Source organism: Dromiciops gliroides, chromosome 1 (genome assembly GCF_019393635.1).
Source record: "Dromiciops gliroides isolate mDroGli1 chromosome 1, mDroGli1.pri, whole genome shotgun sequence".
In the NCBI taxonomy this organism is placed as follows: Eukaryota; Metazoa; Chordata; class Mammalia; order Microbiotheria; family Microbiotheriidae; genus Dromiciops; species Dromiciops gliroides.
The window spans coordinates 309,790,022-309,805,971 of NC_057861.1; the positions used below are offsets into that span (position 1 = coordinate 309,790,022).

General features: G+C 34.7%; 1 protein-coding gene across 1 annotated transcript in view; it reads left to right on the top strand.

Moving 5' to 3' along the window:
* Positions 1 to 14,777, top strand: part of MBD2 (methyl-CpG binding domain protein 2) — a 75,774-nt gene extending 60,997 nt beyond the window's left edge. Inside the window, exons 6-7 of the mRNA XM_043979385.1 lie at positions 6,941 to 7,079; positions 14,305 to 14,777. Of these exons, the coding sequence (XP_043835320.1) occupies positions 6,941 to 7,067 (127 nt within the window). The 3' untranslated portion in view covers positions 7,068 to 7,079; positions 14,305 to 14,777. The remainder of the gene's footprint in view (positions 1 to 6,940; positions 7,080 to 14,304) is intronic.
* The last annotated feature ends 1,173 nt before the right edge of the window (positions 14,778 to 15,950 follow it).

Genomic DNA, 15,950 nt, shown 5'->3' on the forward strand with positions numbered 1-15,950 from the left:
ATGATCTTTTCCCTGTTTGCTTTCTAATAGGTTTTAAAAATTACTATGAAAATATATAATATACTTTTTAACATAAATTCAAGAAAACTGTGACAGCTGAAAGTCTGAACTTTTAATTTAGAATTTAGTATTTATAATGCTTTAGGATAGAGAGGATTCTGGGTGTAGAAAGGTTAGAATAATTAAATTACAGAAAAGACAGTCTGATAGGCTGAAGGAACTTTTAGTTGTTCCTCCAATTAATAGATTATGAGAATATTGTTTGTGGCTGATGTTTTTGAACTCACAATATTAAATTACTTAAGTGAAATAATTGATTTTAGGATTATGAAATCCCTAATCAATCCAGGTAATAAACCCTTTACTACTACATATTTGAGAACATTTGAATACATGCATTGAATTTTGGTATTGGTTGGAGCAGATGAATTTTGAGGATCTGTCCAGACCAGAGCTCTGATTTTAGCAGTGTTGATACTCCTTCCACAGATGTGGCTTACAGTCTCTCATAATCTTAGTAACTAGGTCTTCATAATTTCTTTAGTAAAAATAAATGCACATAGGGTTGCCAATCTAGTGATGAGCCTTTCTGATGTTAGGTAGCAGGCCAGTCCACATGATCTATAACCCATCACCAGACCTGTACTTAAAGTCTTTGCAGCTTGTATTCTGCTGGTGTAGCCTTAAAGAAATTAATGCCATGTTCACACTAGTATGAGAGATTAAATTAGGGCTATAATGTAAGATGTTTGAGTAAATGTCTTAAATATTCTGTCATTATTCATTTGCCCCTAGTACTGTTATAATAAAGAAACATTTAATGATGGCCATATAGTGGAAATAACAATAAGAATTGCAAAAATATATTAAAAAATTTAAATTAAATTAAAAAAAAAAGAATTGCAGCAGAAGCAAGGAACAGCAATGAGCATTTAGCATTTCAAGGTTTGCAAAGTACCTTTACATGTTATCTCAGGTGATCCTTATCCTTCGAGGTAGGTACAATTATTATCCCTATTTCATAAATGAGGAGACTGAAACTAGTTAAGAGGCTGAGGCAGGATTTAACCTAGTATTCTTGAGTCTGTAAGTGAACTTTTCTATCAGCCATGCCAAACCTTTCCTTTCCTTTCCTTTCACCTAATAGACATTATCATAAAGTGAATCCTTGCAAAGCAGTTATTTTCTCCTCCCTTATCAACAATAAATGATTAAAATTAAATAGCTTAAGGAAATCTGCACATGGAAAACTATCAATGCTTAGTTTTATATTAATATACCTTTGGAGTTAATTCAACTCTCCTTCCTTTCCAATGACTCCTTCCCTTATGTCCTACATACATTCTCAGGAGTGCCTAAATTAAGAAAAAAAGTCTTCTCTTGGCCCTTCTGGTAAATCCTTTTTGTTTCTTGTCTCTCTTTTCACCTTCAGTGCTAAACTTCTGGGAATAAATGTTGCCTATATTTGATGTTCTTGTTTTCTCAATACTATTTTCTCATCTCCATTCAGTCTGATTTCTACTGCCACAACTACTATCTTAAACCTGCTCCTTCAAACATAACTAGTGACGTAAGCTTAAAATTCAGTCGCCTTCCTTTTTGACCTTATACTCAAACTTTTTTTTTTTTACAATTTTTAATAAAGTTTGACCACTACCTCTTACTGATAATTCCAACCCTATTGACTTCAGAGATAACCATACTCTCTTGTTCTCTCCTAACTACTACTACTACTTCTTCTTCTTCTTCTTTTTTTTTTTTTAGTGAGGCAATTGGGGTTAAGTGACTTGCCCAGGGTCACACAGCTAGTAAGTGTTAAGTGTCTGAGGCTGGATTTGAACTCAGGTACTCCTGACTCCAGGGCCAGTGCTCTATCCACTGTGCCACCTAGCTGCCCCTCTCCTTAACTTCTTTAACCACTTTTACTCTTTCTCTTTTTCATTGATTCCTCAGTGTTTTTCCAACTTCTTAATAATGTGAGTGTTCACTAATTGGTCCTTTTCTTTCTCTACCTGGTCTCCTTTTTGGCAGTCTCATTAAGTCCCAAAGCCTTATCTACACAGGCAACTTTCATATATAGGAGAGGAATTTTATTTGTTTTTATTCTGAGGGAAGAATAATAGGTAGAAATTATTAAGAGGCATTTTAACCAAATAATAAGAAAATTTTCTTATGGTTAGGATTTTCTCAAGATGGAATGGTATACCTTGTCAGGTCAAGAATTTCTCATCACTAGAACTATTTCAGGAGAAGCTTGATGATTACTTGTCAGGGATGTTGTAGAAGATTTTCCTGCTTCAGGTTGTGGGCCCACATGATGACTGCTGAGGTCCATTATTGCTCTAAAATTCTATGAGTCTATATTTTTAACATGACTTGTATATTATCCTGACACTTTAAACTCAAGATGTCCCAAACCAGAACCCATTGTCTTTCCCCAGTAAGCATGTTCCTCCATCTAATTTTACAGTTTCAGCTTGTGGTGCCTATATTCATTCAGTTTTTCATGCTCATAATTCTAGGGGACATTTTGACCATTTCCTCTCTCTTTTACCTCTTCTATCCAGTTACTAAACTGTTTATTCTACCCCTATAACAACTTTCTTCTATTCCTCTTTTCTTTTCCCACTGTCACCCTCTCGCATCACCCATTATAGTTCCATATTCCACTTGCCTACACTGTTTCAATAGCCTCTCAACAGGTTTTCTTGGTTATAGTTTGCCACCTTTCTAACTCAGTTTTTATCTTTGCCACAATAATTCTTCTCTTGCAAAGATTTGGTCATGCCATTCTCATACTCACAAATTTCAATGGATCCCTGTTGCCTTACAAGTAAAGTTCAAACTTCTTTGCCTGATGTTCAAGGTATTCTACAATCTGATGATAACCTACCTTTTTAGACTTTCCTTATATTATTTCATTTTTATACTTGTTATGGTCTGACCAAACTAGTATGTTCTTTATCCCCCAAACAAACTGTGTATCCTTCTCTCTCTTTGTTGCCTGTACCTAGAGGGCATTTCCTCATCCTTTTCACCCTACTGAATTCCCATCAATTCTTTAAAGCCTAACTTAAATGTTGTTTTCTTCATTAAGTCTTCCCTAATCCTACTAGTTAGTGACAACTTTGCCCCATAGTCCACATATAGTACCTGGTTTTGCAGTGCATTTGTTTTATAATTCTTTTCCCCCCCAGATGTAGCATGGCATAGTTGATAAAGAGCTAATGTTGTAGAGAAGATATCAATTTATGTTGGCAGGGGAAATTCCTCACCAGGAACTCCCTATACCAATTACATCACAGATATGTTTTTAAGAATCCATTTTGGGTGCAATATTAGGTATTAGTTATGTTTTAATACCCCATTAAACAATAAATAGCATGTGAAAAGAACCTCTTGTCTAAACTCTATATGTCTCCTAGAAGCCAGTCCAGTGTTCTGCACATGTTATAAACTAAATATGTGTTGAATTTTTGAACGAAAGACCTGGATTCTATTTCTATTCACCCATTTAAAAATTTCCAACTTCTTATACTCATTATCTTATCCATGATCAATGTTCAATGCATATTTTAAAAGTCCTACCTTTTGGGGGACAGCTAGGTTGCACAGTGGATAAAGCATTGGCCTTGGATTCAGGGAGGACCTGAGTTCAAATCCAGCCTCAGACACTTGACACTTAGTAGCTGTGTGACCCTGGGCAAGTCACTTAACCTTCATTGCCCCACAAAAAGTCCTACCTTTTTTTTTTTTTGTGGTGAGGCAATTGGGGTCAAGTGACTTGCCCAGGGCCACACAGCTAGTAAGTGTTAAGTGTCTGAGGCCAGATTTGAACTCAGGTCCTCCTGACTCCAGGGCCAGTGCTCTATCCACTGCACCACCTAGCTGCCCCTAAAGTCCTACCTTTGAAAGAACATATTCAGTATTTTAATAACCAAATATTTATTGAACATCTCCTTTGTATGGCCCTCTACACTGTAGGAATTCTTAATCTGAGGTACATGAACTTGTTTAAAAAAGTATTTTGTTAACTATTTCAACATAATTAGTTTCCTTTGGAATCTTATATATTTTATTTTATGCATTTAAAAACATTATTCTGGCAAAGGGTCTATAGGCTTCACCAGACTTCCATCAAGGCATGTGGCACAATAATTAGTTAAGAATCTCTGCTTAAGAGAAGTATGAGATACTTAAGAATAGTCTTCTAAAGATTTTTCAATGTAGATGATTGTTTTTAGAACTCTGGCATTTATAGAGAATTTGATTCCCGTTTATCACTTTTAAAAATTCACAAAATTGACATACCATATCAATTATGGTTTTTATACTTATTGATTTTGGAATGAAATACCAGAGGTCTCCAAAGTGGGTACCCTGAATCCCTAGTAGTCTGTGACATGACTTGAAGGGATAATTTAAAGGTGGGTGGAAATATTGTCCTATTTTATTCACTTCATGATGGCTAACTTGCATCCAATATAACTATACCTTCTCTTTCCATTCACTCATTATCTCAGCATTTATCTACTTTACTCTTTCCTACATCTGTTCACTGGTGCCTTTCTAATCTCCCACCCTCTCCCCTTCTGTGTTGGGTATAGGTTTTAATGCAACCATGACATACTTGCAGAAGTTACACTGGCAAACTTCTCCCATGCCCTTATACCCCAAGTGTTCTTATACCCTGCCCCCCAAATCACCTTGTGGTTAGGTCAGGCCTCTGACGTTGGCTCTCCACTCTAGAGCAGTTGGTTAAATAAGAGTCCCTCTCTTCTTGAACTTTTGGCAGGATTTGACATTGTTGACTAACCTCTCCTCCTATATTATTCTCTCTTCTTTGGCTTGCTGAAATTGATTTGTGTTATCCATAAAAATACCTCTGCACACTTAAACTTGGAAAATAAATCTTCTAACCTGTTTAAAAATCTTCCAAATAAAGATTTTTAGTGGATTTTAAATGCATTTACTAAAAATATTAAAATACAACACATGATTAGAAGATAGAATATTTACTAGATGAATTTCAACAACAACTTAAAATACTTTGTTTAATTGATGGGTGGGAGTGAAACCATTAGTGAGTGTCAGGATTTAATAATAATAGTCAACATAGATCTCTGTACTTATTCAACATAGATCTCTGTGTCTTTGTGTGAAATTGTTTTCAACTACAGCCTTTAAAACCAGGTATCAAAATACATTAAGCTTCAAACTAATTCTTTGATTGTTGTATTGTAAAATGTTAAGCTAAGATTTTAAAATAATGAAGCACATTGAATCATACCTCTCTCAGGTTGTTGTCTGCACTGGTGGAAACCATATTTAATTTACAGATTACATCAAATTATCAGTCTGCTTTTTATGAACATCAAGAGGCCCTAGGAAAAAATAAATAACAAGAACTACACTGATTCTTTTACATCACTTTAATGTTTATATTAATTAGTATTTTTAGTGAACAAAAAGGCTTTTTAAAAAAACCATTAACAAATAAAAAAGAGTTAAGAATATTATTTCATCTTTATCTTATGCTTTTTACATTTCTAGATTTTGAAATCATTTTATAAATCTGTAATTTTAAGCACATGTATGTAATTTATAAATTTAATAAAATATAGTAGAGGAATGTTCTAAAATTGTTTCTTAGTGGGTTATGTAATCAGAAATCTTGAAGATCTCTATGATAGACAAAATTAGTTATATAAATACTACCTTTTTGGGCTTAGCTAACATTGAGATAAGGAAATGAGAAACTGATGTTTTGGTGGATAGTTCAGGGAGTTTTTAAGGAATAATTATGTATATTCCAACAAAAGACAGAATGATACCATTGTGTACCCCCCCCCCAAATGAAACACCAACCCAAAACACCAAACCTCATTCCTGAGTATAATAGTTTTCTTCATTAGTTATATACATGCATCTTAAGTAGATGTGGTTGAGAAACTTCATTAGTTTCTTAAATCCTGCTTGGATAATATGAAAAAATTAATAAAATTTATATGCTATTATCTTTTCTATTCACTGATAATGTGGGAAATAAGTAATCTCATAGTATGAATTTTACTCAGAATGCTTATCCTTAAGACATTGTTTAGTATAGTATTTGGGATTTTTGGCATATTTTAAAAACATATTAGACATAACTTTTCTCATTGAATTATAATCTGGATATAAACTTAAAGGTCTTTTGTCCATGTGATCTGGTTTGTGTAATTTCATGATGTCCACAAAATACTAAAAAGTACTAATGAAAAGCTTCAAGTTCATTTGGTTGATCCTTTATGAAGAATTTATGGAAAGCATTGGGAAGGATCAAACAGAAAGAAAATGCCTTGGTAGTTTGTGGCCTGTTCTAGAGGGAGAAAGTGTCTGTCTGATGTGGCATGGAGGTTGTTGAAGGTTTTGTCAGCAGAAATCAAGTTCTGGCAAGTCCTATCAGACTAGAAAGGTTTAGATTAAGAGTATGATCCTGGTGATAAATCGTATGTTTGTTGTCCAAAGACCTGCCTACCAAAACTGGATTGGCTTATGTCCAGGTTGTCCATAAGATCTTAAAATTTGGGGGCCACAAAAGTTCTTGAAAATCATATTCTAAGTCATCAAGGCACTATTTGTGGGTATGCCTTACACTATATGAAATCACAGATCCTTCAAGTTTTAAAGAATGGACTAGAATTGTATAGGATAAGAAAATAGAAATGAATTGAGGTCTGCACTGGTGGAGTCTATGTTAAGTTCACAGATTCATCGCATTATGAATCTGATTAAGTAGCAAGAGGCCCTTAAAAACAAAAACAAAACAACTATAGTATTTCTTTGTCAAGAATTTAAAACTTAGAATTTTCTGAAATTGTAATAAAAGTATAAAAATAGTCTTATGGCTTTCTTGTGAGAGCCTTCAATGTTTTCTCATTTACTTTTTTGAAAACAGAAAACAGGAAGAACGAGTACAACAGGTGCGTAAGAAATTGGAAGAGGCACTGATGGCAGACATCTTGTCACGAGCTGCTGACACAGAAGAGATGGATATTGAAATGGACAGTGGAGATGAAGCATAAGAATATGATCAGGTAAATAAAAAGTAGAGCTAGTAAGACTACAATCTTATGTTGGTTGCACAAAAATGAACATTTTCAAATAGCTATGAATTTTTAAGCTCACTAACATGTCACCATATGAAAGAGACAGTTCTTTGAAAGAATCAATTGATTAGCAAGCATTTATTTAGTAACTGCTAGTGCACACTTCCAGTTGGTGTGGATACAAAGAAAAAATAAAATAGCCTCTGACCTCAGAGAGTTTATATTCTATTGGGTAGACACATATACGTGGAAGAATACATGAAATATATAAAGATTATTTCCAGTGGTGTAAGGAGGGAGAAGTATCACCAGGCAAGAAGGTCAGGAATACATCATGGAGTAGATAGAATTTGAGTTTAGCTCTAAAGGAAGCAAAGGTTTCTAAGAGATGTGATGAAGGAATGCATTCCAGGAAAGGGGACATCAGATGAATAAAGCATTTTTTTTTCTATAAGTAATCAATAAAGTTAACTCTTAGTTATTAGGAAAGAAAATCTTAACAGATTTTAAAGTGAATGAGCTGCCTTGTGAAGTAGTGAGCTCCCCTTTATTGAAGTTATTCTAGTAGAGGCTGAATGACTGCTTCTTGAGGATAATAGGTATTATTGATAATGTAAGGAGCTAGGTGGTACAGTGGATAAAGTGCCTGGCCTGCTGTTAAGAAGATAACTTTCTGAGTTTGAATATGGCCTCAGAAACTCACCACATGTGTGATCCTGAGCAAGTCATTTAACCCTGTTTGCCTTAGTTTCCTCATCTATAAAATGAGGTGGAGAAGGAAATGGCAAGTCACTCCTGTAATCTTTGCCAGGAAAACCCCCAATGGAATCACAGATTTGGACATGATTGCAATAACTGAAGAAAAGCAGGAACAAAAGATTCTTACCTTCTGAAGTTCCTATTAGCTCTTAGAATCTGTGACTCTGTGATAATTATTTCTTTTAACTGAAGTTCTGGTATTTCAGAAAACTGGTGCAATTTTTTTTCTTTTATTACTTGCAGCTATTAGTGAAAGAAATCTTTCTTTTTTTAAATCCACTTATTTAGTTAAGCAGATAAAGACCCCTATTATGAAGATTCTTCAGTCAACATTCATGGTCAAGGAACTAGTAATTGTAATTAAGTCAATTATCCTGTTAAAATTCTTTTTTTGCATATGATTGTACAAAAATAACATGGTGAAAATAGTCTTTAGTTGGAATTTCTAAAAACTTAGAGGGTCAAGATTTTTCACTATGAAAGAAAATGAAATATTTCAACTTCTATATCAGGAAGTTTTTTTTTTCTTTAGTAGAAAATTAAAATTCTGTGATTTTGTGAACACTATTGTGCACATCCACCTGATTTTTAAAAGAACTTTATAAAAATGTTAGATCCATAATGTCTGATAGAACTTTTGCCACCACCCAATCCTTCCCCACACCAAAAAATTGTTTGAAACTACATGGAAATGAAGACTTCCCTCTTTGTCTTGCATAAATGGCATGAGACTCAGTGTGATACTTTTGTGTTATTTAGATTTTCTTTCCTTTATACCTAAAGTCTTTCTCCTGATCACTTGCTTCCAGATTTATTTTTGTCATCAGAATTGTTACAATTAACCTGTATTGTTTAGGAATTTTACAGTGTAGGATTTTTTTTTCTTTCTGGAAGTGATCTGTGGATTGATTCTTTTGATTGGAGCTTCCTTTCCCCTCCATGTTCAGAAGTTTGGGGAAGTTTTCTTATATTATTTCTTATGTTATATTCAGTTTCTTTTACATGTCTTGTTCTTTTGGGAGACCCATAACCCTTAAATTGTTTCTACTCATCCTGCCTTTGAAATTAATGTTTTGCTTGTTAGAGAATGTTTTCTTTTAATGTTACTTTTGTTTTTTTTTTTTTTGCTTCCCATCTTTGAGATTTGTCTTTAATTTCTCTGCAACCGCAATCAGTTGTTCTATATTTTGTTTCTTTGGAGAAGTTTGCCATTATGGTTTCAAGTATTTCTATTCTGCCAATTACTTCTGCTGTGCCTGCTATAAATTCTGCTTTTGCAATTTTTATTTCTCTTTTAAACCATTCAGAAATGCCTCCTGGCCTCCTTGTTCTTCCTCCAAATACTCCATCTCTGATGCTGAACATTTCTTTTATGCCCAGAATGCTCTTCTGCCTCATATCTGCCTCATGACTTCCTTGGTTTCCTTCATGTTTCAGCTGAAGTCCCACTTTTTGCAAAAAGCCTTTCCCAATTCTCCTTAATATTACTGCCTTCTTTATGAAACTATTTCCAATTTAACCTTTTTAATATTTTTTTATGTTGTCTTCCTCATTAGACTATGAACTCCTTGAGAGTAGGAATTAACTTTTTATCATTCTTTGTATCCTCAGCACTTAGCACACTGACTGGCACATAGCAAGTGCTTAATAAATGCTATTTGCTCCATCAGGTATTGATTAATTTTCCTTTGTCTGGATTTAGCTGGCCTGGAGGCCAGATTCCCTGTTACTGATATCCTGTTTCTGTGCTTATTTATGCTCAAAATTTGAGTTTTATTTCTCCTGAGATCTTGGATAATTTCAGTATTTTCCCCTTATATTCCCCTATTGCTCACTTTTTAACATTCTTTCCATTTGACAATGGTTTCTCTTGGGGTTATACATCAAAGCCATCTCAGCTTCCTCCCATTTTAGGCAATTGACATTTTACCAGAGTTGGTCTCTGCCCCAAATGACTTCTCAGGGTAGAGAACTGGTCACAGCTATGTACCACTACTTTTTGTCTCAGAATTGCTTAAGTACCTCAGAGGCCATACCTGCTGGCAGCTTCTGTTCCTGAGGTCTCTGGCTGAGTATTGTTGGAGCACAGAGCACTGCCATGCTACAGTCACAGCCATGGCAAGCTTCTGCCTTTTTCCAAGGCACTTGGAAGTGGGGATAAGAGCGGAAGCAGAGATGAGTTCTCTTGCAAGCCTGTGAGTTGGCTTGTGCAGTCTTTCCAGAACACAGTGGGCAATAGGGGAAGGGGTGATGAATGAGTGTGTTAGGGGTAAGGGATTAGCTTTCTTTGCTGTTAGTTCATCAGGGTTTTACCTCATTGGAGTTTTTGGTGTCTTAGGGTATGGAGAAATCTGAAATTGCTTTAGCTTGCTCGTAATTCCTATTTTAGAGAGCTTTGAGAGGTTATAAGAGTAAGAGAATGTGTCTAGTCCTCCATATTGTTGGTCATGTCTAATATTATTTAGAGTTGTTCTGAGAGGAATGGAATAATTGATTTTAAAGGTAAAAATTGAACTTAATGATCATCTTGTCCAACCCTCTCATATTACAAATGAGAAAGATGAAGCCCAGAGAAATGAAATGAATTCTCCAAAGTGATACATCTAGTTTTCTGAAATTTGTTTATTCTCCTTGTTATTTCATATGAAATTATTGCTTATCAGATTGAAACAAGCACCTTTATTAAGTGACTATTGTTTTCAGACATCAAAAAGGTGAATTATGACATACCTTTTGCTCTCAGGGAATATAGTCTTAAAAGGGACAAAAGACATAAGTAATGATTGATGTGGTTAACACACTTAAAGTCTTTCATGATGACTTCTGAAGAGCACAGAATCGAGCATCTAGCTCCCTTAAATTTGGCCAAGTTAGAAATAACATCCCAAATATTAAAATCCCATCAAGTCAAAATCCTAGCATCAAATTGTGATGAACAATAGAAGTTTTGAGACTTTTCCAAGCCAATCCAACCTGGCTTGGACCTTAGAAAAATGCCATTTAATTGAATGTCCCTTTTATTTTATTTTATTTTTTATTTATTATTTTTTTTTAGTGAGGCAGTTGGGGTTAAGCGACTTGCCCAGGGTCACACAGCTAGTAAGTGTTAAGTGTCTGAGGTCGGATTTGAACTCAGGTACTCCTGAATCCAGGGCCGGTGCTCTATCCACTGCACCACCTAGCTGCCCCCCCTTTTATTTAGGTACCAATTAACCTATGGTTTTTGAGGTCTCTCTCAATTCTCCAGACAGAAATAAAAGAGAATATCTCATTGTATTTAAGCAAGTTTCTTTGTTCAGCTTTTGTATTTTAATGTGTAGACTACCTGTAGGATTTGAAAAGGAGGAACTTAATTTACTAGCTAGAAAGTGGATTGAGGATACTTTGTGTTTTTGTTCTATTTTGAATATGTGTATAGTTTTTTTTTATAGGTTTAGATCACAGTATTTGATAGCCAGAAGAATTATTTGGAAGCAGGCACAGATGATTAAGAAGAATGAATGTTAATCATGCATCTGCCAGGAGCTGCTATATTTGAGAGGCACCTTGTGTATATTTCAGAAATCAGCATTGAGGCTTCCATTCATCTTAAGAAGTTATTTATCTTTATAAACCTTTGAACAATTAAAAAAATGAAAAATAAAACCTTTATAAGAAATATTCAGAGTTCATCAAATAAATTCCTATATTGGCCATGTCAAAAAATTTTTTTCATTCTGAATTTTAAGTCTAATCCTCTAGCTGGTGAGTCATCTGTTCTTTCGACAAGTGCGATATTCCTTCTAAGTGAAAGAGATTTTGCTAAGCACTTGGAATACAAAAATTGATGCAGCACAGACTCTGCTCTCAAGAAGTTTGTATTCTAATGGGATCAAAGAGAGGTGCACAAATAAATAGAAACATGTGGGGGTGAGAAGTTAGAGGGAGAAGGGAAGACAAGTTATAAAAGTGTGGCCCAGACAAAGTGTTATGAGAGATTTGAGGAGATCACTTCACCTTCGTGTTGGAAAAGATCTTATAGAAAAGTAGGTTCTTTAGCAAGTGAAAGTGGGAGAAGTAAAGGAAAGGGAGAATTAATTCTTGACATTGGATAGTATAAACAGAAGATCTAAGACATGAAAAGGAAGGCTGAAAACAGGAAATAGTACGACTGAAACAAAGAATAGTTGAACTTGGATGATTATTATTATATAAGGTTTAAAAATGTCTTGAAGACATATTGTTGGAGGGACTTGAATACCAAGATGAAGAGCTTATGCTTTATTTTGTAGACAGTGGTTATCTTACTTGGGCTGTGTTGCAAAGGATAAATTGGAGAAGGATAGTTTGGAAGTAGGAAAACCAATTAGGTGATTATTACAATAATCTGGGGACAGGAGAGAATCAAAGGCCTGATTAAGAGGAAGTGGAGAGGAAGGGATGAGAGAGAGAGTGAGATTACAGAATTGAGAGAATTTAGCAAATGATTGAATGTGAAGAGTGAAAGAGAAGAGTCAAAAATGATTAAGGTTATAAGTCTGAGTGACAAGAGAGATGATACCTTCAGCAAATACTCCTGGTGGGTAATTGTCTTTCCCTTAACTGCTTATAGCACTTAAAAAAATAAGTATTTAATGCACTCATTATATGTTAGCATGTATCACAGTTATTTGTATTTGTGTTTTATCCTACTAGATTGTAAGCTCCATGAAAGCAGGTACTGTATCTTATCTAAACTATATATCTCTACAGTGCTTAACACAGTGCTCTACACATAGTAGGAACTTCATAAATGATGACTATTATAAATAGATCTGCTGGGGAAGGGGCAGATTTGGGGGCACTAGTTGGAGCCAATATCTGGGAAATCAATGAAATATATCCAATAATAGAGATGATAATTGAGTACAGGAAACAAGTTAAGTCCCTACTGTATGCGAAACAGTTTTTCTAGGACTTAGGATATAAAGAACAAGGGGGAAAAAACAATACTTTACCTCAAGGAGCTTACATTCTGAGGTGGGGTGGGAGCAGGGGCAAAGAGTATACACTTTGTGATATCCAGTAGTTTGTTAACGTGAGACTGGAGGTTAGGAGAGACATTAGGGCTGGTTAAATAGTCTTAAGAATCTAGAGCAAAGTTCTTAATGTGGTTTTCAGATTCAGAGGGTCTGTGAACTTGATAGGGGAAAACCACCTTTAATCTTTAACTGAAATTTAGCATTGTCTTCATTTATAAATTAATATACAAAATATTATCCTGAAAAGGAGTCCATAGGCTTTACTAGACTGGTGAAGGGGTCCATGTCACACCCATACACATACTTTGGTCTAGATCTAATTATTTAGATTTAGGTGGAATCTAAAAAGATGAAGTTCAGTAGGGATAGATATAAAGTCTTGTATTGGGGTAAAAAAACCCAAACCCTTCACAAGTACAAAAAGAAGGAGGCATGGTTAGATAACAATTGTGAAAAAAATCTGGGGATTTTGGGGAATTACAAACTCAAATGAATCAACTTAGCATCCTAAAAAACCTAATATTATCTTGGGCCACATCAAAATAAGTGGTCTTTTGGAATTGGGAGGTGATAGCCCAGTGCAATTTGTTCTTATGGAACCTCATCTGGAGCAATAGGTCTAAAAGTAGAGTGGGTTCAGATATGGCCTCAGACACTTGACACTGGCTAGCTGTGTGACCCTGGGAAAGTCACTTAACCCCAATTGCCTCACCAAAAAAAAAAAAAAAGTAGAGTGGGCGATCTGGAGAGGTTCTCCTGACTGGGACTAGATAACTACTTGTATGCTATAATGGAAATTCCTTTCTTGTCCAGTTTGGGTGGCCCCTTTAAACTATCAAATTTTGTGATTCTGTAGTTATAAAGAAAATAATTGTGAATAAGTGAATATATATGTGTATATATATATACACACATGAATATATATGTATGTGAATATATATATGTGTGTGTATGTATGTGTGTGTGTGAGCTTCTGGCTCAGTGATTAGAGCACTGGGCTAGGAGTCAGGAAGACCTGAGTTCAAATTCAGCCCCAGACATTTCCTAGCTGTGTGACACTGGGCAAGTCACAACCTCTGCCTGACAAAAGGATTCATTAGATCTCCTGGAGAAGAAAATGGCAAACCATTCTTCGTCAGGAAAACTCCATGGATAGCTATGGTCCAGGGGTCTTAAAGAGTCTGACATGACTAAAAAACAATAAAATATATGTGCATATGTGTCATCTTTCCAAATAAGATTTCTCATAAAAATAGAATCTACTGGGAGAAAATGCTTATGGAATAGTGAGGAAGTACGTTTGGGTACTTTGCTGTATATAGATACAAATTTAACTGTGTAACTCTTTAACTGTGACCTTAAGAGAAGTGTTTCTAATTTGTCATAACAGTTTGCAGTCAAATGGACTTGAGAAACAATTGGCTAAATTTATTTTATTTTTTCTTCCTCTACAGGTACTTTCAACTGACTTTCCCCAAAGCAAATTCCTAGAAGTTGAACGTAAATGTTTCCACTGGGTTTTGCTTATAAGAAGAAATGGACCCATGCACTTATATAGCTTTTTAATAGCGTTAACCAATGCATTTTTAGACATATTTTGATGTATATATCTATTATTCAAAAATTGATCTTTATTTTGAGTCCTAGGACTTAAAAGTAGTCTTTTTAAATATCAAGCAGCACCCTTAAAATAAAGCCAAGCTTTTTTATACCAGGTTGCAATCTGCTGGAAAATATTGTATTTGTATGAAATACTTGCTTCCCCTACAGTTTTAGTATGGATGGATCAGGAGAACTGAAAAATTACCCAATTAAAGATTATTGTGACTTCAATGTATATAAATAGATTTTTATACTTCTATTGAAAGAAGACGCCTGTACATTCTTCCATCATCACTGTAAAGAAAAATAAATGATTATATTCACAGACCGTTGTTGGGATCCTTTCTGTTATAGAGAATTCCATAATTAGACAGCTACAACTACTGGCATTAGATTTGGAGGGGAGGTAACATATAATATATTTACTGTTATCACTTCAGGCAATTCCTTAGATTATTATGGAAAGTTGAGCTACTTTTACCATGTATACTTTTTATTATATATATGTATACTTTTTTTTAGCCTGTATACTTTAGTTGCCCCAGTGTGACTGTGACTTGCTTATTTTTCCTTATCTGTAGCAAGTCCATCCCAAGGGCCTCCCCCACCGCGTCTTTCTCTTTCTCTCTCTCAAGAAAAATCATTCATTCTATCACTTGGTTATCTACACACTTATCAGATATATAAGTTCCCTCTACCAGTCACTGATATTCTCTAAGTTTCACCCAAAAATAGTTTGGATTGTCTCATGTTCCCTATCACACTGAATTACATAGGTATTACTACATCTGTTGCAGTGAGAAGCAGAGTTTCATAATAAATCAGATTTTTACATTTTCTCAATCAGTGTTCCATTTTCAAAGTACCAACATTTATTTGCTGAACTTCATAAATATAATTTTGAGTAGTTATACTTTTTTAGATTTGGGTGGTGGTGAAAATTAGTAATCACTCTCATAATTCATTACTAAAATTAGAACAGTTTTATTGAATTATTTATAGAATAAAACATTAACATTCATCTGAGTGGTAAGAAAAGAGATATGGGCAAGTTTGCAAAAGGGAAATGCATCTGGGAAGTAGTACATTCTATGTTGGGGATGTAGTACAAGGTGGTATGGGTATGGAGGTGAAAATACCCTGGACTCTGGGTCTTTATTTCTAAGGTTTGATATCTTGGAGTTCAGATCTGGGTAGATCCTGTAACCTTTCTGTACCTAAATTTTAACTTTTATTTTCAATGAAAGTGAAAACTATAGACATTAGGAAGAATAATAATGTTAAAATATTTTGTAATGACTCAAGTGATACAAAATATATTAGTTGTAGGAAGTATTTACAGAATTGGTGCAAGTATATGTTTAACAATGAGTAAAGGTACTTGGAATGTGATTTGGAAATATATCAGATTTCATCAGCCTTAATTCACAAAGTATATCATTTTGCTGATAGGATTTCAGAATGGATTGAGCCATTCTGAGGGATTGGGCCTTGACCA